The 25,934-nt window shown below is 51.3% G+C and overlaps 1 protein-coding gene across 1 annotated transcript; it reads left to right on the top strand.

Annotated features, from left to right (window-relative positions):
- On the top strand, positions 1-24,002 carry LOC116530610 (spectrin beta chain, non-erythrocytic 4-like). Its single transcript, XM_032248738.1, has 10 exons — positions 1-132; positions 2,164-2,310; positions 3,600-3,863; positions 14,049-14,273; positions 15,236-15,325; positions 17,787-18,065; positions 18,156-18,286; positions 19,421-19,625; positions 20,618-20,998; positions 23,407-24,002. The coding sequence occupies exons 2-10, from the start codon at positions 2,188-2,190 to the stop codon at positions 23,743-23,745; spliced, it is 2,037 nt and encodes a 678-aa protein (XP_032104629.1). The 5' UTR covers positions 1-132; positions 2,164-2,187; the 3' UTR covers positions 23,746-24,002.
- Positions 24,003-25,934: the final 1,932 nt, after the last annotated feature.

The following is a 25,934-nucleotide window of genomic DNA, read 5'->3' as shown; positions in this document are numbered from 1 at the left end:
GGGGGCGAGGGAGGGGGCGCGCGGCCGCCGGAGCCTCAGTCGTTGCTGCCGCTGCCGCTGCCGTCGCAGTGGAGGGGCAAACGCCCGCCCGCCCGCCGCAGGGACGCCCCGCCAACGCCACTGACGCTTGAGGTCTCGGGGGCGCCCAGGGGAGGGGGCTGGCGCGCACCCCGCGGAGAAGGCGGGGGAGGGGGCTCGGGCGCGTGCCCGCCCGCCGGGGCCGCGGGAGGGAGGGGCGGGGCGGCGCGGGGGCGGGCCGGGCAGGCGCCTGGACCCCCGCCCGGGGGGAGGGGCAAGGACGCCGGGAGCTGTCCGCGGTGCTGGCGCGGGCGGGATTGAGGAACCGGCCCCCAGGGGAGGGGAGCGAAGCGGTGGGGGGGGCGCTTCTAAGACCACTTCTAGGGTAATCTGGATTTGCCCTGAGGTGAGGGTTCAGGGCATCTCAACCTCTCGGGGTGGGGGCCTATTCTCCGGGTAATGGGGGAATCTAAGATTTGCCCTGGGGCCGGGGGTTTCTCAACCTTTTGGGGGGTTTCTTTCTTGTTTTGGGGGATCTGTATCAGCCTGGATGGTGGAGGTGAATCACTTTTGGGGGGCTCTGTCTTGAGTTATGAGGGATGTTGGATTTTCTCTGGGTCTGGGGGACTCTGACTTGCGGGGGCTTTTCCTGGGGTGTTAGTTTGGTTTTGCCCTCCATGATGAGGGAATCACTTTTGAGGGGGCTTTACTTTGAGGATAGGGCACTATCTCTTTAGGGGCTCTGCTTTCACTGCGGGCTGTGGCTGCCGTTGGACTCTTCCCTGCGCGTCAGGAACCTGTGAATTGAGTTGGGGGGTTCAGCACTGGACTTGGTTCTAGTGTGTGTATGGAGTGTGACGCTGTCCAGGACCCCTGGGGAGCACATGCTCAGAGAACGTGGGCTGGGGTTTGGCCGGCTGGGGATCTGGGGATTTGTCCTTGGCTATGACTGCATTTGCCTCCCGGGACCTCAGAGCTGGGAGTCTGGTGGTTTTTTTTTTTTTTTTTTTTTTCCTGTTTGCAGGCGGGAGGAGGGAGGATCTTGTGACTGGAGTGGGGAGGAGAAAGGGGAGGAGCAAACTGTTTGAGGTGCCAGGTTTGGTCATGAGTGGGGAAGTTCTGGCTTGGAGGATAAGTCTGGTTTTTTACTGGAGGAGGGTGGGGGAGGCTCAGAAAGCAGCCTGTGATTGATCCTGCCCAGGGCGGTCGGGGGGCCTACTCTTGGTGCTTGCGTGTTTGATGACTGGTTTTGTTGATGGGTGGGTGGACTAGAACTGGCTTTAGTTGTAGGGGTGGGGGTGCTGGCTGGCTTGGGAGGTTCGATCTGATCCACGATGGGGAGTCTGGGGCTAGATTTTGGGGTGGACTGGTTTGGAGAGCCAGCTTTGTTTTTCACATTTGGCTGGGGTTGGCTTTGGCTGAGGGCTAGAACTGGTCATGGTTTGGTGATCTGTGGTCTTAGAGTGCCAGGGCCAGGTTTGGGGAGCCCTGTGGACTCATTGGGGGTGCTGGATTGTGATTGTGGAGGTTGGGTCTACTCTGGAGTAGACCCAACTTGGAGGGCTGGTTTAGAGAGAGCTAGAGTTGGCTTTAATTGGGAGGTCGTTTGGGGGGTTGATCTGGCCATACTGGAGGAACTGGGGCTAGATAGGGGGCTTCATTTGATACCCTTGGGAATGGATTAAGGCTCTTGAATTGGTCCTTATTGGGGGGTGGCTAAGATTGAATGAAGGGTCTAAGTGTGGTTGTGGGAGGGGTGGTGCTGGAGATGAATTGGGAGTTAGCTAAATTAGGTTGGAGAGCTTGTTTTGGGGGGGTGATTTGTTCCCAAGTCGAAGGGGCTGACTGGCCCTGCCTTGGGGGCTTGTGAGGAGTTGAGAAGGACTTCCTTCAGGACAGGGGCAGGGGGGCAAAGGATTGGGCATTCTAGGTACCCTTCCATCCTTCCTCTACCCAAGAAAGAGCTTGAGCTGCACCTGTCCCCAATATAAGGGCCTCACTTGCAAAGGTTTTCCCATCTTCCCCTCTTCCCTCCACCCATACACCCTAGCAGCCCAGGTCCTGAACCTGGGACTTCCTGGAGGGGATGGGGGGCTGTGGCAGGTTGGAGAGATGGGCTGAGCCCTCCTTCCCTGTCCTGCACAGCTGGATGGCTGGATCCATGAGAAGATGCTGATGGCGCGGGATGGCACGAGGGAGGACAGCCACAAGCTGCATAAGAGATGGCTCCGGCACCAGGCATTCATGGCCGAGCTGGCTCAGAATAAGGAGTGGCTGGAGAAGATCGAGAGGGTGAGGAAGCTAATGGCCTTTCTGCCCGTGCCAAGTCCAAGAGACCTTTAGGGAGCCCATGTCTCACCTGCTGTACCCTCTGCTGCCATCCTGCTGGTCTCACACCTCTGGACTGACTCAAATCAGCTCCAGATCTACTCGTAGCTATGTGGGTTTGAGTGATTCACATAACCTCTTTGAGCCTCAGTTTGCCCATCTGTAAAATGGCCGGCATCTCTTCTGAATGGTGCCTGTATCCTCCTGTTTATTAAATATTTCACTCCTTCCTGTAACCTCCTGTATCAGGTTCCTTCCATATCATTTGAAGCATTAAGATGGAAGATTGGGGAGATGGGCTGGGACAGCTCCTGGAAAGCCCAGGGTTATAGTAAACTTTGGATTCTTACAGCCTTACAGTCCTGGGTTCTAAGTGTGTCTGTGCCTGTTACCAGCTGTGGGGCCTTAGGTAATTGTGTTAACCTCTTGGAGCCTCAGTTTGCTCTTTTATAAAATTGAGGAAATAATAAATATACTGGGCTCTTGTGCACAAAAAGTGCTTCATACAAGGCCACACACCTAAGAGCTATAATTACTATGGTCTTGTTTTTCAATACTTAATGTTACCTAAGTGGCTCTGGGCCACTTGACTTCAGCTTTGGAGGGACTGAGACAGATATTTGCTCCAAGCCTCAACCCCAGAACTTCCCCCTACTCTGGCTGAACCCCTAGACCTACAGCCCTGGATATGCCCACTCTTCTGACTCACACAGAGACACCCAGGTTGGCCTTAAACCCTTAAGTCGTCATTAATGTTCCGTAAACGGTGGCATATGGTGAAGGCAGTCTTCTTGATTTGAGTTTAATGGACGTTCATTCTCTCCCTGCCTCTGGCTCCCTGCTTCTTTCCTCTCTGTCTCTCCCTCTCTCCTTGTCTTTCTTATGGTCTTCCCCCCATATTTCTGATTTTCTGCGCCTGTCTCTGTGTTGATCACTCTGTGGCTATTTGTCTCTCTCTGTCTCCTTCCCATGTCTCTGTGTCCCTCTGTCTCTCTCTCCTCTCTGTCTCCCTCTCCTCTCCTCTATCTGTCTGTCTTTCTCTCTCTCTTCTTGTCTCTTCCCCGGTTCTTCCCATTTCTGGGCCTGTCTCTGCATCCACCCCTCATGTCTCTCTCTCCCTATGTCTACAACTCTCTGCCTCCGATTCTCTTTTCACATCTTTCCCTGTGTCCTGTTGCTCTCCCATACTTCTCTGTCCCTCCCCACCATTGATCCTTCTTCCCCATCTCCTGCCATCCACCTGCCTGGGGCAGGAGGGCCAGCAGCTGATGCAGGAGAAGCCCGAACTGGCGGCCTCTGTGCGGAAGAAACTGGGCGAGATCCGCCAGTGCTGGGCAGAGCTGGAGAGCACCACCCAGGCCAAGGCTCGGCAGCTCTTTGAGGCCAGCAAAGCAGACCAGCTGGTGCAGAGCTTCGCTGAGCTGGACAAGAAGCTCCTCCACATGGAGAGCCAGCTGCAAGATGTGGACCCTGGAGGGGACCTGGCCACCGTCAACAGTCAGCTCAAGAAGCTACAGGTATGGCCAGCCTGGCCCAGATGGGGGCTCCCTATGCCACATGGGGGCCAGGTCAGGGTCCAACCCCACTCAAGGTATTTCAAATGGAGGGGATTTAATACAGGGATTTATTTCAAACTTGTGGAAGAGCAGAAAGGGATTACTGAAGCAATCCAGCTAGTAATAACTGTTGGAAGCAGCCACCACCCCTAAGGTATGGACTACAAAGGAAAAAGGAGGGATCTAGAGCCACAAAGCAGTAGGTCAGTGACCAGCAAGCTAAAGGTTTCACAGGACCTTGACACCCATTTCCTGGATGGAGAAACCAAGGTTCAGGGGTAGGGAAACGGCTTTGCATGGAATAACAGTGACATTCGTTCAGCGTTCCTCTACTGGTCTCTAGGCCAAGCATTCACTGACTCCTTCCAGCAACTTCTGGAGATTGGTACTGTTATTATTCCGTTTTACCAATGGGGGAAACTGAGGCACAGAAAGCAAGGCACCTGGCCCAAGGAAACAGAGCTAATCAGTGTCTCCTTTATGAAGCAGGGCACTCTTAGAGAACAGACACAGCATCTGCTTTGTATCTGCTCCAAGCTTGGCAGCTCGATGCTTGGTACACAGCAGTTCATGTGGAATGACCAGAGGTGAATGTGGCCATTGCTTCTCACCTGCCAAGGAATAATGGCCCCTGCCTTTGGTTTTCTTTTATTGGTTGCTGGTGGTGTTTGTTTTTTCCTTTGCGATAGGGACTCATTCTGTTGCCCAAGCCAGAGTACAGTGGCTTGATCTCAGTCCATTGCAGCCTCAAACTCTTGGGCTCAAGTGATTCTCCTACTTCAACTTTCCAAGTAGCTGGGACCACAAGCGCACACCCCCATACCTGGATAATCTTTTAAAACTTTTTATGGGACAGGGTCTCACTATATTGCTCGGGCTGGTCTCAAACTCGTGGGCTCAAGCAACCCTCTCGCCTCAGCCTTCCAAAGTGCTGGGATTAGAGGCGTGAGCCATGATATCTGGCCCACGTGACTGCTGCTTTTACATGTCAGGACAATGCCTGACTGACTGACGGGAAACTGAGGTTCCAAGAGGTGAGAGGTGAACTTGTCCAGAGTAGCAAATAGCAAACCCTGGATTTCAATGTTGCGCCCTCGACTCTTCACTCCTTTTTGATATACTTCCTATGTAGATGCACTTGTATAGGGCTTGGCAGGATGTGTGGCCAAAAAAAAAAAAAAAAATGGCTAGTAAGAAATGCACAACAGGCCGGACGCAGTGGCTCATGCCTGTAATTCCAGCACTTTGGGAGGCTGAGCCAGGTGGATCACAAGGTCAGGAGTTCAATACCTGTCTGGCCAACATAGTGAAACCCCCTCTCTATACGTTAAAAAAAAAATTAAAAAATAAAAAATAAATGCATAATGACACTGATTAGTATCTATTCATTCATCTCTGCATCAGATAATTATTGGGTACCCACTATGTGCCAAGCATTTTCTGGGTGTTGGGATATAGCAGTTGGCAAAATGGATGAAAAGTCACTGCCTTCAAGTCGATCCCACTCTGGTGGGGGAAACAGGCAAAAGAACAAAAAGACAAACAGATCCAAACGTAATGGAGGCCAATGAGGTCAGCACTTTATTTATTTATTTATTTATTATTATTTTTTGAGACTGAGTTTCACTCTTGTTGCCCAGGCTGGAGTGCAATGGTGCCATCTCAGCTGACTGCAACCTCCACCTCCTGGGTTCAAACAATTCTCCTGCCTCAGCCTCTTGAATAGCTGGGATTCCAGGCACACACCACCATGCCCAGCTAATTTTTGTATTTTTAGTAGAGACGGGCTTTTGCCATGTTGACCAGGCTGGTCTTGAACTCCTGACCTCAGGTGATCCACCCACCTCGGCCTCCCAAAGTGCTAGGGTTACAGGTGTGAGCCACCACACCCAGCCAATGAGGGTCATTACTTTATATAGACCAGGAGCTCTCAAACCTCTGGGTCTCCAGGACCCCCTTATACTAATTTTTTTTTTTTTTGAGATGGAGTCTTGCTCTGTTGCCCAGGCTGGAGTGCAGTAGTGTGATCTTGGCTCACTGCAATCTCTGCCTCCAGGGTTCAAGCGATTCTCCTGCCTCAGCCTCCCTGGTAGCTAGGATTATAGACACCTGCAACCACACCCAGCTAAATTTTTTTGTATTTTTAGTAGAGACAGGGTTTCATTATGTTGGTCAGGATAGTCTCGATCTCTTGACCTCATGATCCACCCACCTTGGCCTCCCAAAGTGCTGGGATTACAGACATGAGCCACCATGCCTGGCCCTCCACTTACACTCTTAAAAGTCATTGAGATCCTCAAAAAGCTTTGTCTGTATGGATTAGACCTATTGACATTCACTGTATTAAAACACATTTTAAAAAAGCAACGTGGATGATTGGGCACAGTGGCTTATGCCTGTATTCCCAGCACTTTGGGAGGCCAAGGCGGGAGGATCACTGAAGCCCAGGAGTTCCAGACCAGCCTGGGCAACATAGCGAGATCCACACGCTTGTGGTCCCAACTACTCAGAAGGCTGAAGTGGGAGGATCACTTGAGCCCAGGAGGTTGGTTGAAGCTGCAGTGAGCCATGATTGTGTCACTGCACCCCAATCTGGTCTACAGAATGAGACCCCTGTCTCAAAAAAAAAAAGTAATTTGGAAGTGGTAAATAAAATATTCATATAGTGTTAAAAGAACCATCTTTGGCTCACTTGCTTTTGCCAAATCACCTGCCCAGGTCCTTGTGCGGCTGGGTGCTCTCTCCCCAGCAGTACACACGAGCTCCTGCTCCCTCCTGTCCTTGCCAACACTTGGTATTGTCAGATGTTTTAGGCCTTTCCCAGTCCAATGGCTGGGAAGTGGTACCTAACTGCAGTGTGTGCATTTGCATTTCTTCCCCAATGCAACTGGCGAGCTTGACCATCCTAACCCTCTTTTGTACTATTTAGGTTTCAGAGGAAGGAATTAGGGCCTCCTGCCTCAGCCGTAGTACAGAGTTAGCTCTTCCCTCCCATAGAGGGCTCAGTCCCAACCAAGCCCAGCAAACCATGAGATGGGGGTCCGCATTGTTCAAGAGAGGGGCTGAAGCTCAGAGGAGACAAGGGAGTGGCCCTGGGGTCTTACAGTGATGGGTGCCAGGGGCAGGCCCCAGCACGACACTCCTGGGTCCTTTTCCCAGCAGAGGGAGCCCAAGGCAGGGAGTGACTGTGTAGGCCACAGCTGCCCCACAGGACCTGCCACTGGGGAAGGGACCTCCCAAGGCCCTGCTGTCCCCTGGGACATACACAGGAGTGGGGTAGGCTGCCACCCAGCCTAGCATGTTGTCTGGCTGTCCTATCCACCCTCAGGGCACTGAGGCCGGGGGGTAGGTGCTGGCTTGGGGTCTGGGGGTGGAGTGGTGTGTCCTGTGTGAGTGATCTGTCCCCCTGGGCCTCTCTGCGGGGCTGTGTCTGTCCTTCCTCCCCAGCCTTTCTGTGTTCCTTAGTTTCTGTCTCTCTCATCACTGCCTCTCTGCCTCTTTCTGTCCTCCCTTCGCTGTCTCTTTCTCTTCTCTTGTGTTTCTCTCTGTCCTACTCTCTCACTCCCTTCTCTCTGTCTCTTTTTTTGGGGGGGAGGTAGGGGGCAGAGTCTTACTCTGTCATCCAGGCTGGAGTGCAATGGCACAATCTTGGCTCACTGCAACCTCAGCCTACCGGGTTCAAGCGATTCTCCTGCCTCAGCCTCCTGAGTAGCTGGGATTACAGGCACAGGCCACCACTCCCAGCTAAATTTTGTATTTTTGGTACAGATGCGGTTTCACCATGTTGGTCAGGCTGGTCTTGAACACCTGACCTCAGGTGATCCGCCTGCCTCAGCATCCCAAAATGCTGGGATTACAGGCGTGAGCCACTGTCCCAGGTCTCTCTGTTTCATATTTGACTCCATTTCTGCCTCCTTCCCTTGGGCTCTCCTTGTTCCTCACGTCCTCCTTGTGTCATCTCCCTTGTCCTCCACCCCACATGCTCCAGCAGGCTCCCTAGGACCCCACCTTCCAGGTCTTGGCCACGTGACCCAGAACCCTCTCTCAGGGCCTCTTGCCAAGCTGTGCTTCCTGGCCGAGAAGCCAGATGGTAGAGTCTCAAGTCACGGCTCCCCAGCCCTCAGAGACCTGGCCAGCTGGTCAGCCTCCACCACAGGCTTCTGCTTGGAGGGGTGGAGGCTGGTCTCCTGCCATCTGAGAAAAAGCACTGGAGGCTTTGCAGCTGCCAGGCTCTGTCCCTGGGGACCCCTCACTTTTTCCAGGCCCACTCCCACCCTAAGCAAAGCTCTTTCTCTGGCCAAGGAAACACCACCTCCCCCCGTTCTGCTTCTCTGCTCCATATTTTTGTATCAAGCTCAGCATGGCCTGGGAAAGGAGTGCAGATTCAAGGCTGTACAGCCCCAGTCCTTGCTCTGCGTGACTCAAGGCAACAAGGCATGGGACCCTTCCTTTCTTCCTTCCTTCCTTCCTTCCTTTCTTTCTCCCCCTCCCTTCCTTTCCCTCCCCTTTACTTCCCTTCCCTTCCCTTTCTTTCCTCCCCTTCCTTCCGCTCCCCTTCCCTCCCCCTCCTTCCCTTCCCTTCCTCCTTTTTCTTTTTTTGTTCCATTTCTGTGCTTTTTTTTTTTTTTTGTGACGGAGTTTCACCCTTGTTACCCAGGCTGGAGTGCAATGGCGCGATCTCGGCTCACCGCAACCTCCGCCTCCCGGGTTCAGGCAATTCTCCTGCCTCAGCCTCCTGAGTCGCTGGGATTACAGGCACGCGCCACCATGCCCAGCTGATTTTTTGTATTTTTAGTAGAGACGGGGTTTCACCATGTTGACCAGGATGGTCTCGATCTCTTGACCTCGTGATCCACCCGCCTCGGCCTCCCCAAAGTGCTGGGATTACAGGCGTGAGCCACTGCGCCCGGCCCCTCCTTTTTCTTTCTTTCTTTCTTGAGTCTCACTCTGTCACCCAGGCTGGAGTGCAGTGGCACAATCTCAGCTAATTATATTTTGGCAATTCACAAATTATGTCTTCAATTTATGAAGACACAATTTGATCAGTAACTCCAATTATGTCTTCACAAATCTCCTTGTCGTCTTTCCTGAGCACCACTTTCTTCTGTGTTGGCCTCATTATCAGGGAGTCCCTGATGTTGGCAGGATGACCCCAGGGTGCCAGGCCTATATCCTCCCAGTTTAGGAAGCCCATGGGAAAGACAACATCTCTTCTGTGCACACACACTTTCCTGGCAAAAGTGGGGAGAGTGGCCGGGCACAGTGGCTCACACCTGTAATCCCACACTTTAGGAGGCCAAGATGGGAGGATCTCTTGAGGCCAGGAGTTCAAGACCAGCCTGGCCAACATAGTGAGACCCCACCTCTACCAAAAAAGAAAAAGTGGGAAGAGTTTTCATTGGCCCATCCGAGGTCACATGCTCATCTCTGACCCAATCCTTATAGCCAGGGCGTTTTCAGTGTGCGGATTGGCCCCACTTGGGTCATGTGCTTACCCATGGCTCTCTAGGTTTCATTTGTCCTTCAGGAAGCTCAGGACCTGAGAGTGAGTTTTGATGTGTTTGGAAGGAGAGGATGGATTTTGGGCAGGCAAAACCAATAACTGTGCACTACAGAACCTTGGAACAAGAAGTCTTGGCTTGGTTCCTGAGTTTTGGGTTTTGTTTTGCAGTCATTTGCCATAATCTGCTACCACTTAATTGTTTTATGGTTATTTTGTTTTCTTCTCTAGTTTTCCTCCATCTGTTTAGAATTACAAGGGTAATACATAAGTATATTCTTTTGGGAAAAAATTTACTAACCCAGCAGTCTTCAGTAAAACCCAAAGTCTCCCTCTGATCTGCCTCCCAATCCCACATCCCAAAGGGAGCCTCAATTATTTTGTGTACATCTGTCTACACCTCTTTCTGTGCATCTACAAGTCTACATATATGGATGTTTAATGTTTTTATTTTATTTGCTTTTCATGTTTAATTTTTTTTAATTAAAAAAAAAAACAGCACTTTCCAGGCATTCATGTTTAATTTCAATTTTTGAATAAATGAATTTTCATGGTTAAGACATCAAAAACTCTAAGGAAATCCTATGGGGAAATTATTTCCTTCATCCCTGGTCCCCATTCAGTAAGTTCTCATCCTCCCAATAAGAACCATCTGTTACGAACTTCTTGTTTACTCCAGGGAGTTTTTATGCATGTGCAATCCACTACAAATTTATATTCATAGGTAGGTTCTAAATTGCTTTTTCTTATTAACAGTAATTCTTGGCTATTATTTCATATTGGTCTTGGTCTTGATTTGTTTAACCATTTTACTTTTTTTTTTTTTTTTTTTTTTTTGAGAGAGGAGGTCTCATGCCGGGCATGGTGGCTCACCCCTGTAATCCCAGCACTTTGGGAGGCCGAGGCAGGTGGATCACAGGTCAGGAGTTCGAGACCAGCTTGACTAACATGGTGAAACCCTGTCTCTACTAAAAATACAAAAATTAGTGAGGCATGGTGGCGAACGCCTGTAATCTCAGCTACCCAGGAGGTTGAGGCAGGAAAATCGCTTGAAGCTGGGAGGTGGAGGTTACAGTGAGCTGGGATCGCACCACTGCACTCCAGTCTGGGTGACAGAGCAAGACTCAGTCTCAAAAAAAAAGAAAAAAAAGAGAGGAGGTCTCACTGTGTTGCCCAGGCTGGTCTCAAACTCCTGGGCTCAGGCAGTCCTCTCGCCTCAGCCTCCATGTAGCTGGGATTCCAGGCGTGAGCTGCTGCACCTGGCTTGACCTTTTCTCTCCTGATCAGCATTCAGGTTGTTTCCATTTTCTTCCCATCACACACTCTGCTCTGATTACCTCTTTGTGGATCTCTGCCAGTATTTCTTTTTTTTTTCTTTTTAAAATCTATTTTGTTTTTAAATTTTATTTATTTATTTATTTATTATTTTTATTTTTTATAGACAGGGTTTCACCACATTGGTCAGGCTGGTCTTGAACTCCTGAGCTCAGGTGATCTGCCCACCTCGGCCTCGCAAAGTGCTGAGATTACAGGTGTGAGCCACCATGCCTGGCCTATTTATTTATTTTGAGGTAGAGTCTTGCTCTGTCACCCAGGCTGGAGTGCAATGGCGCAGTCTCGGCTCACTGCAACCTCTGCCTCCTGAGTTCAAGCAATTCTTCTGCCTCAGCCTCCCGAGTAGCTGGGATTACAGGCATGCACCACCAAGCCTAGCTAATTTTTGTATTTTTAATGGAGACAAGGTTTTACCATGTTGGCCAGTCTCAAACTCCTGACCTTGTGATCCGCCCGCCTTGGCCTCCCAAAGTGCTGGGATTACAGGCATGAGCCACCATGCCAGGTCTGTGCCAGTATTTTTTTAGTTATATTCCTAGAAGTGGAAGTGCCAGTGCTGAGTCAAGCAGATGCACATTTTGCATTTTGATGTAAGACCTGCCAAATTGCCTTCCAAAAAGGCCCTACCAATTTACACCACCACTGACAGTGGCTGAGTGTGCCCATCTCCCAGCATCTTTTCCAGCATTAGATACTGTTAAGTCTTTTACATTTTTGCTAACCTAATGTATAGAAAAGGATGTCTTGGCTGGGCATGGTGGCTCACTTCTGTAATCCCAGCACTTTGGGAGGCCGAGGCAGATGGATCACCTGAGGTCAGGAGTTCAGTTTGCCAGTCACTAGCCTGGCAAACATGGTGAAACCCCATTTCTGTTAAAAATGCAAAAAATTAGCTGGGCACAGTGGCACGTGCCTGTAATCCAAGCTACTCCAGAGGCTGAGGCAGAAGAATCACTTGGAGGTGATTCCAACGCGATTCCTCCCAGGAGGTGGAGGTTGCAGTGAGCTGAGATCATGCCATTGCACTCCAGCCTGGGCAAAAAGAGCAAAACTCTGTCTCAAAAAAAAAAAAAAGAAAGAAAGAAAAAGAAAAGGATGTCTTGTTTTAGCTTGCATTTTCCATCTGATTAATAAGACTGGGCACCTTTTTATATGCTTATTTCTTTTGTCTGTTGCCTGTTCACATCTGATACCCATTTCTCTTTTTGGGCACTCTTTTTCTTTGCTGATGTCATTCATGCATACATTGAACAAATCATAACTGAAGGCCTATTGTGTACCAGAAATTGTTCTAGGCTTTCAAGAATACAGCAGGGAGTGTGACAGAGCCCCTACCCTCATTTGGGTCACATTCTGGAAGCAGGGGACCAGTAAAAATACACAAGTACCCAAAAGTGGTGGCTCACACCTATAATGCCAGCACTTTGGAAGGCCAACGTGGGAGAAGAGTTTGAGCCCAGGAGTTCAAGATCAGCCTGGGCAACATAGCGAGACCCCCATCTTTATGACAAATTTAAAAAATGAGCTGGGCATGGTGGTGTGTGCCTGTAGTCCTAGCTACTTGGGAGGCTGAGGCAAGATTCCTAGAGCCCGGGAATTTCGAGGCTGCAGTGAGCTATGATCTCACCACTGCACTCCAGCCTGGATGACAGAGCAAGACCCTGTCAGAAAACAAAAACAACACACCCCCAAAAAATAAAGAGAGTTGTCTGATGGTGGTAAGTGCTATGAAGACAAAGGAAGCAGGATAGAGGGAAATTCTTTGATTGTTAAAGAAACTAGTTCCTTGCTCTAATATATATCAGTTTTTACAGTTTGTCGTTTACCTTCCAACTCTCTGAAATTTTGGTTGATTCAGAAGCATTTTTATTCTTATGTGATCAAATTTATAAATCTTTCCCTTTATGTTTTTTATACTTAGAAAGATTTTTCTCCATCCCAACATTATAAAAGCATTTGCTCAGGTTTTCTTTTAGTGTCTTAGGGATTTTCTCACTCCATTTAGGTCTTTAATCCATCTGGAATTGTTTTCAGTACAAACAGCAAGGAAAGGATCCAGCTAAACTGGTTAGCCAGTTAGCCTATGACCATTCATTAAGTAATCCGTCTTTTCCTTGGGGATTTGAATTGGTACCTATGAAACACATGCATTTTCCTGTATATTTGGGTCTGCTTTTGCATTCCTGTCTATCCCTGTGACACAGCTGCCATCCAAATCACTATAGCTTTGTATTTATTTTGATAATTTTTTAGTGTCAAATATTTTTTCAGCCTGTAATCCCAGCACTTTGGGAGGCCAAGATGGGCAGATCGCTTGAGGTTAGGAGTTTGAGACCAGCCTGACCAACGTGGTGAAACCCCATCTCTACTAAAAATACAAAAATAAATTAGCTGGGCATGGTAGCAGGTGCCTGTAGCCCCAGCTACTTGGGAGGCTGAGGGACGAGAATCGCATGTACCCGTGAGGTGAAGGTTGCAGTGAGCTGAGATCATCCCCTGCTCTCCAGCCTGGGTGACACAGTGGAGGCTGCTTTGCTCTATATCTCAAAAAAAAAAAAAAAAATTCAGATGAGTATGATGGCCCATGCCCATAATCCCAGCGCTTTGGGAGGCCGAGGTGGGCGGATCTCCTGAGGTCAGGAGTTCAAGACCAGCCTGGCCATTATGGTGAAACCCCATCTCTACAAAAATACAACATTTAGCCAGGCATGATGGTGAGTACTTGTAATCCCAGCTGAGGTTGGAGAATCACTTGAACCCAGGAAGTGAAGGTTGCATTGAGCCGAGATTATGCCATTGCACTCCAGCCTCGACATAGCCAGACTCCTTCTCAAAAAAAAAAAAAAAATCATTAACAAAAAATTATTACTAAACTTGATAGTAATGATTTTTGGAAAGTTGACTCTTTGGACAAATTCTTTAACTTCTCTTGGCCTCAGTTTCCTCCTCTGTAAAACAGGGAGACTACCAACGTTGAAGGGTTGTTCTGAGAACTAGTCAATTAATGGACCACTTTAGTTCCGGGGTCAGGTAAGCCTCTTTAAGGTAATACTCCAGTCGAAATCTGACAAGTAAGAGCATGCCTGGCAGAGGAAACAGCAAAGGCAAAGGCTCCCAGGCAGGGACTAGCTTAGTATGATGCAGGTTCATGCGGAGGGCATCGCTCCTGGAGGGGACTGAGAAAGGAGAGGGTGGAAGGGTGGGCCGCAGTGAAGGGTCTGGCTGTCACCATAAGGGTACTGGAGAGTCACAGCAGGATGGGGAGGGCAGGTGGGCCCCGCTGACCCTGCCCCTGTCCCCTGTCTTCACAGTCCATGGAGTCGCAGGTAGAGGAATGGTACCGCGAGGTGGGAGAGCTGCAGGCCCAGACTGCAGCGCTGCCGCTGGAACCCGCGAGCAAGGAGCTGGTGGGCGAGCGGCAGAACGCGGTGGGCGAGCGCCTCGTGCGCCTGCTCGAACCGCTGCAGGAGCGCCGCCGCTTGCTGCTGGCCTCCAAGGAGTTGCACCAGGTGGCGCACGACCTGGACGACGAGCTGGTGAGGGCCACGCAGGAGCCCGGGGCGGGGCGGGGTGGGGGGCGGAGAAGGTGGGCACGAGGCGGGGCCGTGGCACGGGGCGGGGCCGAGGATGGAGAGGGCTGAGACGCTCCCACTCATACGCTGAAAAACGCATTCAGCCCTTCACTCATTCATTCATTCATATTCATTTACTCACTTTGAATCATTGATTTATTCATGAAGTCACTCATTTATTGATTCACTCATCCATCCTTTCCTTCACTCATTTATTTACTTATTATTCATTCACGCCTCTGTTCATTTCCTCATTCCATTACTCAACTTCCTGATTTGCTCATTCATTTGCTCCCTCTGTTGATCATTCTGGCTCCAGCGCTGTGTTTGGATGATACTGGGGTCACAGGGGTGACCAAGGCAGACCCCATTGTGCCCAGAGGGCTCGGGAAAATAGACTTGTCCCCAGACGGTGACAATTCAGGGTGGTTAGGAATATGATAGGGGAATCTAGGGGTTTGTGGGAGCCCAGGGAAGGCAATTGGCCAAGGTTCAAAGTCAGGGAGGGCTTCCTGGAGGAGGGGATGTCTGAGCTGAGGTCTGAAGGAAGAGTACCAGTGAGCCAGCTGAGGAAATGGGAATGGAATTCGAGGAAGCAAGACCTGCTTGTGCAAAGGCCCGTGGTGTGAGCCTGGCTTGAGCACAGCAAGCAAGCAAGAGTATGTCAACGGAGGAGGCTGAGACAGTGTGGTGGCGCCTGTAGTCTCAGCTATTTGGGAGGCTGAGGTGGGAGGATTATTTAAGCCTGGGGGTTTGGTTCCCAAACCCCCCCCCCAACAAAAAAAAATAGAGGGAGGAGGCTGAAGTTGCGACTGGGCTCTCAGGCAAGGAAGGGCCTTGGATGCCGAGCAAGTGTAAAGTTTAGTTGCAATGCAGGGGTTCTTGGATGCATTCCCACCTTGACCTGCCCCCTGCGTCCCCTCCAGGCATGGGTTCAGGAGCGGCTGCCACTGGCCATGCAGACAGAGCGAGGTGACGGCTTACAGGCGGTCCAGCAGCACATCAAAAAGAACCAGGTGAGCAGAGCCAGGTGAGGGAGTAAGTTAGGACACATTGGGATACACACGATAGACAACGTCTGAAGGTGGTTAAAGAGAAAACAATGAATTTATTGGATTTTGGAATTAACAAAAGTGTGGACATCGGATACCAGCGTATCCAGGGGCTTCCATATATTTTCATGACTCTTGACTCTGTTTTTTGTTTGTTTTTCTTTCTTCTTCTTCTTCTTTTTTTTTTTTTTTTTTGAGATGGAGTCCTGCTCTGTCGCCCAGGCTGGAGTGCAGTGGTGCGATCTCCACTCACTGCAACCTCCGCTTCCTGAGTTCAAGCGGTTCTCCTGCCTCAGCTGCCCAGGTAGCTGGGATTACAGGTGTGCACCACTACGCCTGGCTAATTTTTGTATTTTTAGTAGAGACGGGGGTGTGGGGGGGGGTGTCTCACCATGTTGGCCAGGCTGGTCTCAAACTCCTGGCCTCAAGTGATCCACTCCTTGGCCTCCCAAAGTGTGAGATTACAGGTGGGAGCCACCGCGCCCAGCCTGTTTGTTTTTCTGAATGAGCTTTCTCATTCATTTCTCTGAATGAGCCAATTATCCTCTCCTGGTGATAAAAGGCCTCCAATAGGTTCAGGTTTACCTCCTGCCAGCAAAAACTGAAGAGAATTTTCCCCTCTCTCTAATGTCAGCAATATTCCCAGGAATAACTCTCATTGCCTCAACCTGCATCCCATGCCCACCCCTGAACTAATGATGGACGGGATTTGACTGCTCCTTGGGTTGGCCTGGCGGAGTGCCCTCCCCTGGAACTTGCTGCTGGAGCCAGCCTTAGCTTAATTTCCAAGGCTGAGATGGAGGCAAAGGGAGCTCCCCAAAGGAAAATCAGGGCTTGTGACTAGAAGGAAGGGGAATGGCTACTGGACAAGGGAAAAGTAAAACAACAGCAAACAAAATCACAAAACATTGAGTTAGCCAGGTGTGGTGGTGTAGTCCCAGCTCCTCTGGAGGCAGAAGAGGGAGGCTCCCTTGAGCCCAGAGGTCAAGGCTGCAGTGAGCCTTGAACATGCAGTGCACTCCGGCCTGTGCAACAGAGTAAGACACTCTCTCTCTCTCCTCTCTCCTCTCTCTCTCTGTCTCTCTCTCTCACACACACAACAAAACAAAAACCACCAAAGGGACGAAGGACAGAGGTAATCAGCGAGACGCACTATTGTTCCCTAAGCTGAGCAAAGTCGGGGAGGGGGATTTTGAGCTCCTAAAAATCTCCGAATATCTGTTCATTCCTCTGGGCCTCAGTTTCCACATGTAAATAAGTAGAGTTGGTCTAGAGCAGTGGTTCTCAAACTGCACAGCAGGGGAACCCCTGGTCAAAGCAACTACTTTACCAGAGCCTGAAGCAAGACACATAAAAGAGGAATAATAATAAGAGCGCACTGGGCCGGGCGCGGCGGCTCGCGCCTGTAATCCCAGCACTGTGGGAGGCCGAGGCAGGTGAATCACAAGGTCAAGAGATCGAGACCATCCTGGCCAACATGGTGAAACCCCATCTCTTCTAAAAAATACAAAAATTAGCCAGTTGTGGTCACGTGCCTGTAGTCCCAGCTACTTGGGAGGCTGAGGCAGGAGAATTGCTTGAACCTGGGAGGTGCAGGTTGCAGTGAGCTGAGATTGCACCACTGCACTCCAGCCTGGCACCTGGTAACAGAGTGAGACTCTGTCTCAAAAAAAGAAAAGAAACGAAAAGAAATAGCCAGGCATGGTGGTGCACACTTGTAGTTCCAGCTACTTAGGAGGCTGAGGCAGGAGGATCACTTGAGCCCAGGAGTTGAACGCTGCAGTGAGTGTGATAGTGCCTCTGCACTCCAGCATGGGCCATAGAGTGAGACCCTGTCTCTAAAGAAGCAAAAGAAGAAGAGGACATGCTGGCTGTTGTTATTTTTGTTGACCAGTTGAGGCGCACGAAAAGTTAAATAAGGTACTCTGCAAGTACAGAGTGGCCGAGAGAACCTTCCGGGGCACGGAAGTGTTCCACAGGCTGATCCGGGCACACCGGTGTATGCATGTGCACAAATGTGTGCAACTGTATACCTAAAGGTTGGTGCACTTCACCGTATATAAAGATACCTCAGCTGCTAAGTTGCAGGGTTTCTGTGTTAGGGCCCATCTTGGGTCGGCAAGTGTCTTGGCTCAGAGCAGTCTCGGGAACTAGCCTCCTGCGTTCAAATCGTGTCACTCCTTACTGGCTGCTTGTTCTTGGGCGCCATACTTCACCCCTCTGTGCCTGTTTTCCCACCTGTGGCACGGGGTTATGACGAGTGAGGGGGTATCAGCAAAATGCTTATGTGGTCCCGGCACGTGGTAAGCGAACTGAGGGTGCTTGTTAATTGCTCCGTGAGCCATACCAGTAGCAGAGGAGCCTGTGGTCTTGCAGGGCCTCGGAAAGCGCCCTCTCCACCCACACCCCCACCTCCCGTCCCCAGGGCCTGCGGCGGGAGATCCAGGCACACGGGCCGCGCCTGGAGGAGGTGCTGGAGCGCGCGAGCGCGCTGGCGTCGCTGCGCAGCCCGGAGGCAGAGGCCGTGCGCCGGGGCTTTGAGCAGCTGCAAAGCGCCTGGGCCGGACTGCGGGAGGCGGCCGAGCGGCGGCAGCAGGCACTGGACGCCGCCTTCCAGGTGGAGCAGTACTACTTCGACGTGGCCGAGGTGGAGGCGTGGCTGGGCGAGCAGGAGCTGCTCATGATGAGTGAGGACAAGGGCAAGGTGCGCCCGGGCTGGGGGTGTGGAGGGCCTGGAGGCGCTGGAGCCCGGGGCCGCCGCTGCCGCCTCATCGTGGGCGCTTTGTGCCCCCAGGATGAACAGAGCACCCTGCAGCTGCTCAAGAAACACCTGCAGCTGGAGCAAGGCGTGGAGAACTACGAGGAAAGCATCGCGCAGCTGTCGCGCCAGTGCCGGGCGCTGCTGGAGATGGGGCACCCGGACAGGTGGGCGGGCGGGGGTTGGGGGTGGGGGCGGAGCCGGTTCACAGGAATGGTCCCGCAGGACCTGAAGCTTGGCTGTTGGGAGTTGGAGCCGCGCTGGAATTGGACATTGGGTGGGAGAGGTCCTCCTTGCTGTGTGCTGGAGCCCTTGGATTTGGCAAGTGGGCAGGCAGGAATTGGGGGGACACGGCGCAGGGATGGTTGAGAGGGTGGGGCCAGGAGCACCCGGATTTGCGTGTAGTGGTGGTGACCTTGTCGGGGAAGAAAAGAGGAGGCGATGTCTGGGACTGGAATAGAGAAGAATTTGCTCAGGACAGGCAAGGGCCTCTTTCTACCCAGTGTTTGGGAGGACAGAAAAGCCTGCGCTGAGATTGGCCATAGGGGTAGGGCCGGAGACCTCCTGGTGCAGTGGGGTGATGTTGCCTGGTGGAGGCTGGTGATGAGCTCCAGGCCTGGACCAGGGATGAAATCTGAAAGGAGGTACAGAGAGCAGCTTCTGTCCAAGTGGGCCCAGAGATTAGGGATAGAAGTGGGGTGAATTGGCTGGGGGCCCAAGCTGGAAGTTCAGAGTCCCACCCAGGTTCCTGGATAGCAGGGGCATGAAACTGAGATAGAAACTGGGTGAGGCTGATGGAGGTGAGCTTATGCATCTAGGGAAGCAGAGCTTTGCCTGCATGCTGAGATGCGGGGCTGTCTGAACCTGAGACTTGCAGAAACAGAGTCCTGGCCAGGCATCCTCTAATCTCAACACTCTGGGAAGCTGAGGCAGGAGGATCATCTGAGACCAGAGGGAACATACTGAGAACTCATCTTTATAAGAAATCTAACAGCCAGGTGTGGAGTCACACACCTGTGGTCCCACTTACGAGGCTGTGATGGGAGGCTTGCTTGAGCACGGGAGGTGGAGGCTGCAGTGAGTTGTGATTGCACCACTGCACTCCAGCCTGAGCAACAGAGCAAGACCCTGTCTCCAAAAAAGAAAAAGAAAGAAAAGAAAACAGAAACTTGTCCAGGGACACAACCTTGCCTGAAGATTCTAAAGAGACACAGCCCTGTCCTGGGGAGGGAGTTTAGGGGGTTCACGCTCTGCCCCAGAAGTCTCAGGGTCCATCCCTGCCCCTCCGTGTACCCCATCAGCGAGCAGATCAGCCGGCGGCAGTCCCAGGTGGACCGCCTGTATGTGGCACTCAAGGAGCTGGGCGAGGAGCGCCGGGTAGCCCTGGAGCAGCAGTACTGGCTGTACCAGCTCAGCCGCCAGGTGGGCGAGCTTGAGCACTGGATCGCCGAGAAAGAGGTGGTGGCTGGCTCCCCTGAGCTCGGCCAGGACTTTGAGCACGTCTCGGTGAGTGTCATTAGTAATAAGTGATACCTTGGCCAGGCACGATGGCTCATGCCTATAATCCCAGCACTTTGGGAGGCCGAGGCGGGTGGATCACGAGGTCAGGAGTTTGAGACCAGCCTGGTCAATATGGCGAAAACTTGTCTCTACTAAAAATACAAAAATCAGCCAGGCATGGTGGCGCATGCCTGTAATCACAGCTACTCAGGAGGCTGAGGCAGAAGAATGGCTTGAATTCTGGAGGTGGAGGTTGCAGTGAGCCAAGATCATGCCACTGCACTCCAGCCTGGTGACAGAGCAAGACTCCATCTCTTTTTTTTTTTTAAGCATAAGACTCCATCTCAAAATAAAAAAAGTGATACCAAGAGCTACCACTAAGGTTCCCTGGGCCTCAGTTTCCCCATTTGTAGTATGATAATGATAGCACCCACCTCATAGCTCTGTTGTGAGACAAGTGAATTGATGTCGTGTAAAGCTCTGAGACCCTGGCTGGCACACATGGCGCCTCACACAGTGTTAGTTAGTATTATTGTTACCATTATTGCTAGGGGTTTTTGATGATGATGATGATGATTGTTATTACTCTTACCTACCACAAAATGGTAGCCTCTGTTACCATGTGGTGGCTCACGCCTGGAATCCCAGCACTTTCGAGGCTGAGGCAAGGGGATCACTTGAGGTCAGGAGTTTGAGACCAGCCAGGCCAACATGGTGAAACCCGTCTATACTAAAAATATGGAAAAATTAGCTGGGCGTGGTGGCACGTGCCTATAGTCCTAGCTATTTGCAGGCTGATAAAGAAGAATCACTTGAACTGGGGAGGCGAAGGTTGCAGTGAGCAGATACTGTGCCACTGCACTCCAACCTGGGTGACAGAGCAAGACTCTGTCTCAAAAAGAAAAAAAAAAAAACTGTAGGCTGGAGGGGGCTGGTGTGTGCTGCCCCTTTGCTCACTTTGCTGTACCTGCCCCCTGCCCACCACTTCCTCATGGCAGGTGCTGCAGGAAAAATTCTCAGAGTTCGCCAATGAGACAGGCACGGCAGGGCGGGAGCGCCTGGCAGCTGTGAACCAGATGGTGGATGAGCTGATCGAGTGTGGCCACACAGCGGCAGCCACCATGGCCGAGTGGAAGGATGGGCTGAACGAGGCCTGGGCTGAGCTGCTGGAGCTCATGGGCACACGGGCCCAGCTGCTGGCCGCCTCTCGGGAGCTGCATAAGTTCTTCAGTGATGCCAGAGAGCTTCAGGGACAGATTGAGGAAAAGCGGAGGCGGCTGCCCCGCCTGACCACCCCGCCTGAGCCGAGACCCAGCGCCAGCTCCATGCAGCGGACCCTGAGAGCCTTTGAGCATGACTTGCAGCTCCTCGTGTCCCAGGTGGGGCAGCTGGGAGGGCCCAGACAGCTGTGGGCAGCAGGGTGGGCAAAAACCAGGCTGTGGAGCAGGTCAAAATTAGGCAGTGGGACAGACAGAAAGCAGACTACAGAACAGGAAGAAATTAGATAACGGAGCAGATAAAAAATGGACTGAGGGCCCAGCACAGTGGCTCACACCTGTAATCCCAACACTTTGGGAGACCAAGGCGGGCAGATCACCTGAGGTCAGGAGTTCAAGACCAGCCTGACCAACATGGAGAAACCCCAACTCTACTAAAAATAGAAAAATTAGCCAGGCATGGTGGCACATGCCTGTAATCCCGCTACTTGGGAGACTTGGGAGGCGGAGGTTGCAGTGAGCCACGATCTCACCATTGCACTCCAGCCTAGGTAAGAAGAGCAACACTTTTTTAACCAGAAAAACAGAAACAAAAAAAACCCCAACAATAAACAGGTTCTGATAGAGATTGGGCAGTGGGTCTCTGAAAACTGCAAAGCGAATTTTACCTAAATCCAGATCGAGGACCTAAAGAGAATTTTGAGAAGGATAAGAGGAATTTGGCTGTAGTGCAGGTAGAAATTAGACAACAGGTCTCTCTTAGAAATCATATGACTTTTCTGAAAGTAATCTGATGGGGGTGAATTTAATGGAAAAGGCAACGGAGCTATTAGAAATTAGGCAGAGGGTCTGGCTGGAATTGAGAGGTAGATCTGAGCAGTCAGATGGAAATGAAGCTGCAGGCCTAATACAGCTCAGGCAGCAGGACTGAAAGAAACCGGGTGGCAGGCCTAATGGAAAGTAGAAGTTGGGCAAGTTTTTTTCTTTTTTCTTTTTTTGAGACAGAGTCTCATTCTATCACCCAGGCTGGAGTGCAGTGGCACGATCTAGGCTCACTGCAGGTTCAAGCGATTCTCCTGCCTCAGCCTTCCGAGAAGCTGGGAGTATGGGTGCACACCACCACACCCAGCTAATTTTTGTATTTTTAGTAGAGATGGGGTTTCACCATGTTGGCCAGACTGGTCTCAAACTTCTGACCTCAGGTGATCCACCGGTCTTGGCCTCCCAAAGTGCTGGGATCACAGGCATGAGCCACCGTACCTAGCTGGCAATCATTATTATTATTATTACTATTATTATTATTATTATTATTATTATTATTATTATTGAGATGGAGTCTTGCTCTGTCACCCAGGCTGGAGTGCAGTGGCACAAACTCAGCTCACTGCAGCCTCCACCTCCCGAGTTCAAGCGATTCTCCCGCTTCAGCTTCCTGAGTAGCTGGGACTACAGATGCAGGCCACCATGCCTGGCTAATTTTCATATTTTTAGTAGAGATGGAGTTTAACCATGTTGGCCATGTTGGGCTTGAATTCCTGACCTCAAAATTTCTGCCTGCCTCAGCCTCCCAGAGTGGTGGGATTACAGGTGTCAGCCATCGCTGCCGGCCCAATTATTTTTATAAATCCTACAGATGACTTAGAAATCAGGCTGAGAGATTGATAGCAACAGGTGGTGGATCTGTTAGAGATGAGGAGGTCACATCAAAAGAAATCAGGTGATTGAACCAACAGAGTGAGCAGCAGGCTGAGCGCAGTGGCTCATGCCTGTAATCTCAGCACTTTGGGAGGCCAAGGCGGGAGGACTGCTTGAGCCCAGGAGCTCAAGACAAGCCTGAGCAACATAGTGAGACTCTGACTGTGTTAAAAAAAATATATATATATATACATATATATATATATACAGACACACACACATATACACATATATACATATGTATAAACATAGATATACACACATATGGTGTGCATGTGTATATGTATGTATATATACACACATATATACACCCAGGATGTCGAGGCTGCAGTGAACCGTGTTTGTGCCTCTGCACTGCAACCCGGACAACAGAGCAAGACCCTGTCTCATAAAACAAACCAAAAAACCCCCAAAAGATAAATAGAGTGAGCAGAACTCATGCAGTAGAATGAATGGAAATCAGGCAGGGGACTAACTGCAATGGAACAGACATCCTGCAGGGACCTGGGCTACTACAAAGGAGTGGGTTTGAAATAAACTGCGTTAAAAAAAAATCAGCACATCTAAAAGACATCCAAGTGGAAAGGGGTTCCTGAAAGACCCGAGGTAGAGGTGGGCCTGCCTGAAAAAACAGGTGACAGACCCAGCAGAGATAGAGCTCTGAGACCAAAAGAAATCAGGCAGCAGGCTGAAAGGAGTTGGAACTCGGGTAAGTGAAAGAGAAATCAGGCGGCAGATGTGACAGGAGCCTGGCTGTGGGATCACAGTGTGAGGCTCCTTATAGGTTGAGGTTCTGCACTGGAGCAGGTGGGGGGAGGGAGGGCACAGCCTGGGCCCTGGCGGAGGACTGGCACCCGACCTGGCATCCCCCTCAGGTGCGGCAGCTTCAGGAGGGGGCGGCCCAGCTGCGGACGGTGTATGCAGGTGAACACGCCGAGGCCATCGCTAGCCGGGAGCAGGAGGTGCTGCAGGGTTGGAAGGAGCTGCTGTCCGCCTGTGAGGACGCCCGCCTGCACGTCAGCTCCACGGCAGACGCCCTGCGCTTCCACAGCCAAGTCCGCGACCTGCTCTCCTGGATGGATGGCATCGCCAGCCAGATTGGGGCGGCCGACAAGCCCAGGTGCCCCTCCTCCCTCCTCGAGCTTCCTGCCCGCCTCTGGCGGCCTCCCCCAGCCATCCCCATCCCATTGAGAGCCCCTTTCCCAATGGAATGACAACAGCCAATATCCCTGTTGCACCTCTGTGTGCCAGGCACTGGTCTAGGTGCCTCGTGTGTATTCAGACCCCTTTTTGGCCCTGGCATTGGAGACTGGGGTCATGGCCATCATCCTTCTGTCCCCTGTCCTTCCCAGTTGCCCATGATTACCCTCTGCATGGGATGTCACAGCATGGAACAGGCTAAAGACAGGATGGACAGGGGAGGTGTGGGACTGTATTTGTCAGGGTGGGTGAAGAAGTGATAATAATTCCAGCATCTCAGTGGCCTCACTTAGTAGGCATTGGCTTATTGCTCACATAGTGGTTGGATGTGAGTGTGCGGCAGAAGCCTGTCCCGCTGTGATTGGGAGCCAGGGTCCTTCCGTTGTGCTGCCCTGGGAATCGCATGCTGGACCCTCCGCATTCCGCTGCAGATGGGAAAAGACAGGAGGAGGATCACACGGGAGGTTTTAGGGACAAAGCTGGCACCCACACACTGCCAGCCCAGTGGCCCAACCTGTCAGCCAGGGAGGCTGCAATTTTTTTTTTTTTTGAGATGGAGTCTTGCTCCGTCATCCAGGCTGGAGTGCAGTGGTGTGATCTCAGCTCACTACAACCTCCGTTTCCCAGGTTCAAGCGATTCTCTTGCCTCTACCTCCCAAGTAGCTGGGACTACAGGTGCCCACCACCATGTCCGGGTAATTTTGAATTTTTAGTAGAGATGGGGTTTCACCATGTTGGCCAGTCTGGTCTCAAACTCCTGGCCTCAAGTGATCCACCTGCCTCGGCCTCTCAAAGTGCTGGGATTACAGGCGTGAGCCACCCCATCTGGCCTAGGCTGGAAGTTTAGTCTTACGGTGTGGCCAGGAAGAAAAGGACCTGGGGAATCAGGGACACCTGGCATTGTTTCTGTGAAGGCAGAGCCTGGAGCCTGCATTCATTTGCTCAGCAAATGTGTATTAAATGCATGCGGTGTGCCACGTGGCGAGCAAGGCCAAGCCCTTACCCTGAGACAGCTTATGTTCTGATAGCACTTACTACTTTCTGAAATACAGTATGGGGTCAGGCGCAGCGACTCATGCTTGTAATCCCAGCATTTTGAGAGGCCAAGGCAGGCAGATCACCTGAAGTCAGGAGTTTGAGATCAGCCTAGCCAACATGGTGAAACCCCATCTCTACTAAAATTACAAAAATTAGCCAAGCTTGGCGGTGTGTGCCTGTAACCTCAGCTACTCAGGAGGCTGAGGCAGGAGAATTGCTTGAACCTGAGAGGTGGAGGTTGCGGTGAGCGAAGATTGTGCCATTGCACTCCAGCCTGGGTGACAAGAGCAAAACTCCGTTAAAGAGAAAGGAAAGAAAGAAATGAAAGAAGGAAGGAAGGAAAGAAGGAAAAGAAAGAAAGAAAGAAAGAGAAAGAAAGAAAAGAAAGAAAGAAAGAAGAAAAAAAAAAAGAAAAAAAGAAAGAAAGAAAGAAAGAAAGAAGGAAGGAAGGAAGGAAGGAAGGAAAGAAAAGAAGGGAGGGAGGGAGGGAGAGGAGATAGGAAAGGAATGATAGCTGGCAAGGTCTCTCTGAGGACGTGTGTTTGATTTGACTGGAGACCTGAATGAAGTGATGGGTGAGTCAGGTGAAGTTTGAGGGGAAGAGTTTTCTAGGTGGAGGGACCCACAGATGCAAGGGCAGAGAGGTGGGCTGTAGCTAGGCATGTGTGGGGAAGAGCTAGAGAGCACTGTGGCCGGATGAAGGGAGGGAGGGAGGGAGTGTGGGGTGAGAGGAAGTGAGGTCAGAAGGACACTGGGGCTGTGGAAGCCACACGTGGTGAGGAGCATGCCTTCTTTATGAGGACGGTGAGAGTCATGGGAGAGTTTAGAGCAGAGAGTGATGTGATATGTACATTTGAGAAAAATAGGCCAGGTGTGGTGGCTTATACCTGTGATCCCAGCACTTTGGAAGGCTCAGGCAGGTGGCTCACCTGAGGTCATTAGTTTGAGACCAGCCTGGCCAATACGGCAAAACCCCGTCTCTACTAAAAATGCAAAAATTAGCTGGGCATGGTGGCAGGTGCCTGTAATCCCAGCTACTGGGGAGGCTGAGGCAGGAGAATTGCTTGAACCCTGGGAGGCAGAGGTTGCAGTGAGCCGAGATTGCACCACTGCACTCCAGCCTGGGTGACAGAGCAAGACTCCGTCTCAAAAAAAAAAAAAAAAA

The sequence above is a fragment of the Sapajus apella genome, unplaced genomic scaffold, assembly GCF_009761245.1.
Source record: "Sapajus apella isolate SASKATOON/1434 unplaced genomic scaffold, GSC_monkey_1.0 scaffold68, whole genome shotgun sequence".
In the NCBI taxonomy this organism is placed as follows: Eukaryota; Metazoa; Chordata; class Mammalia; order Primates; family Cebidae; genus Sapajus; species Sapajus apella.
This window is presented reverse-complemented; position numbering and strand designations above follow the sequence as displayed.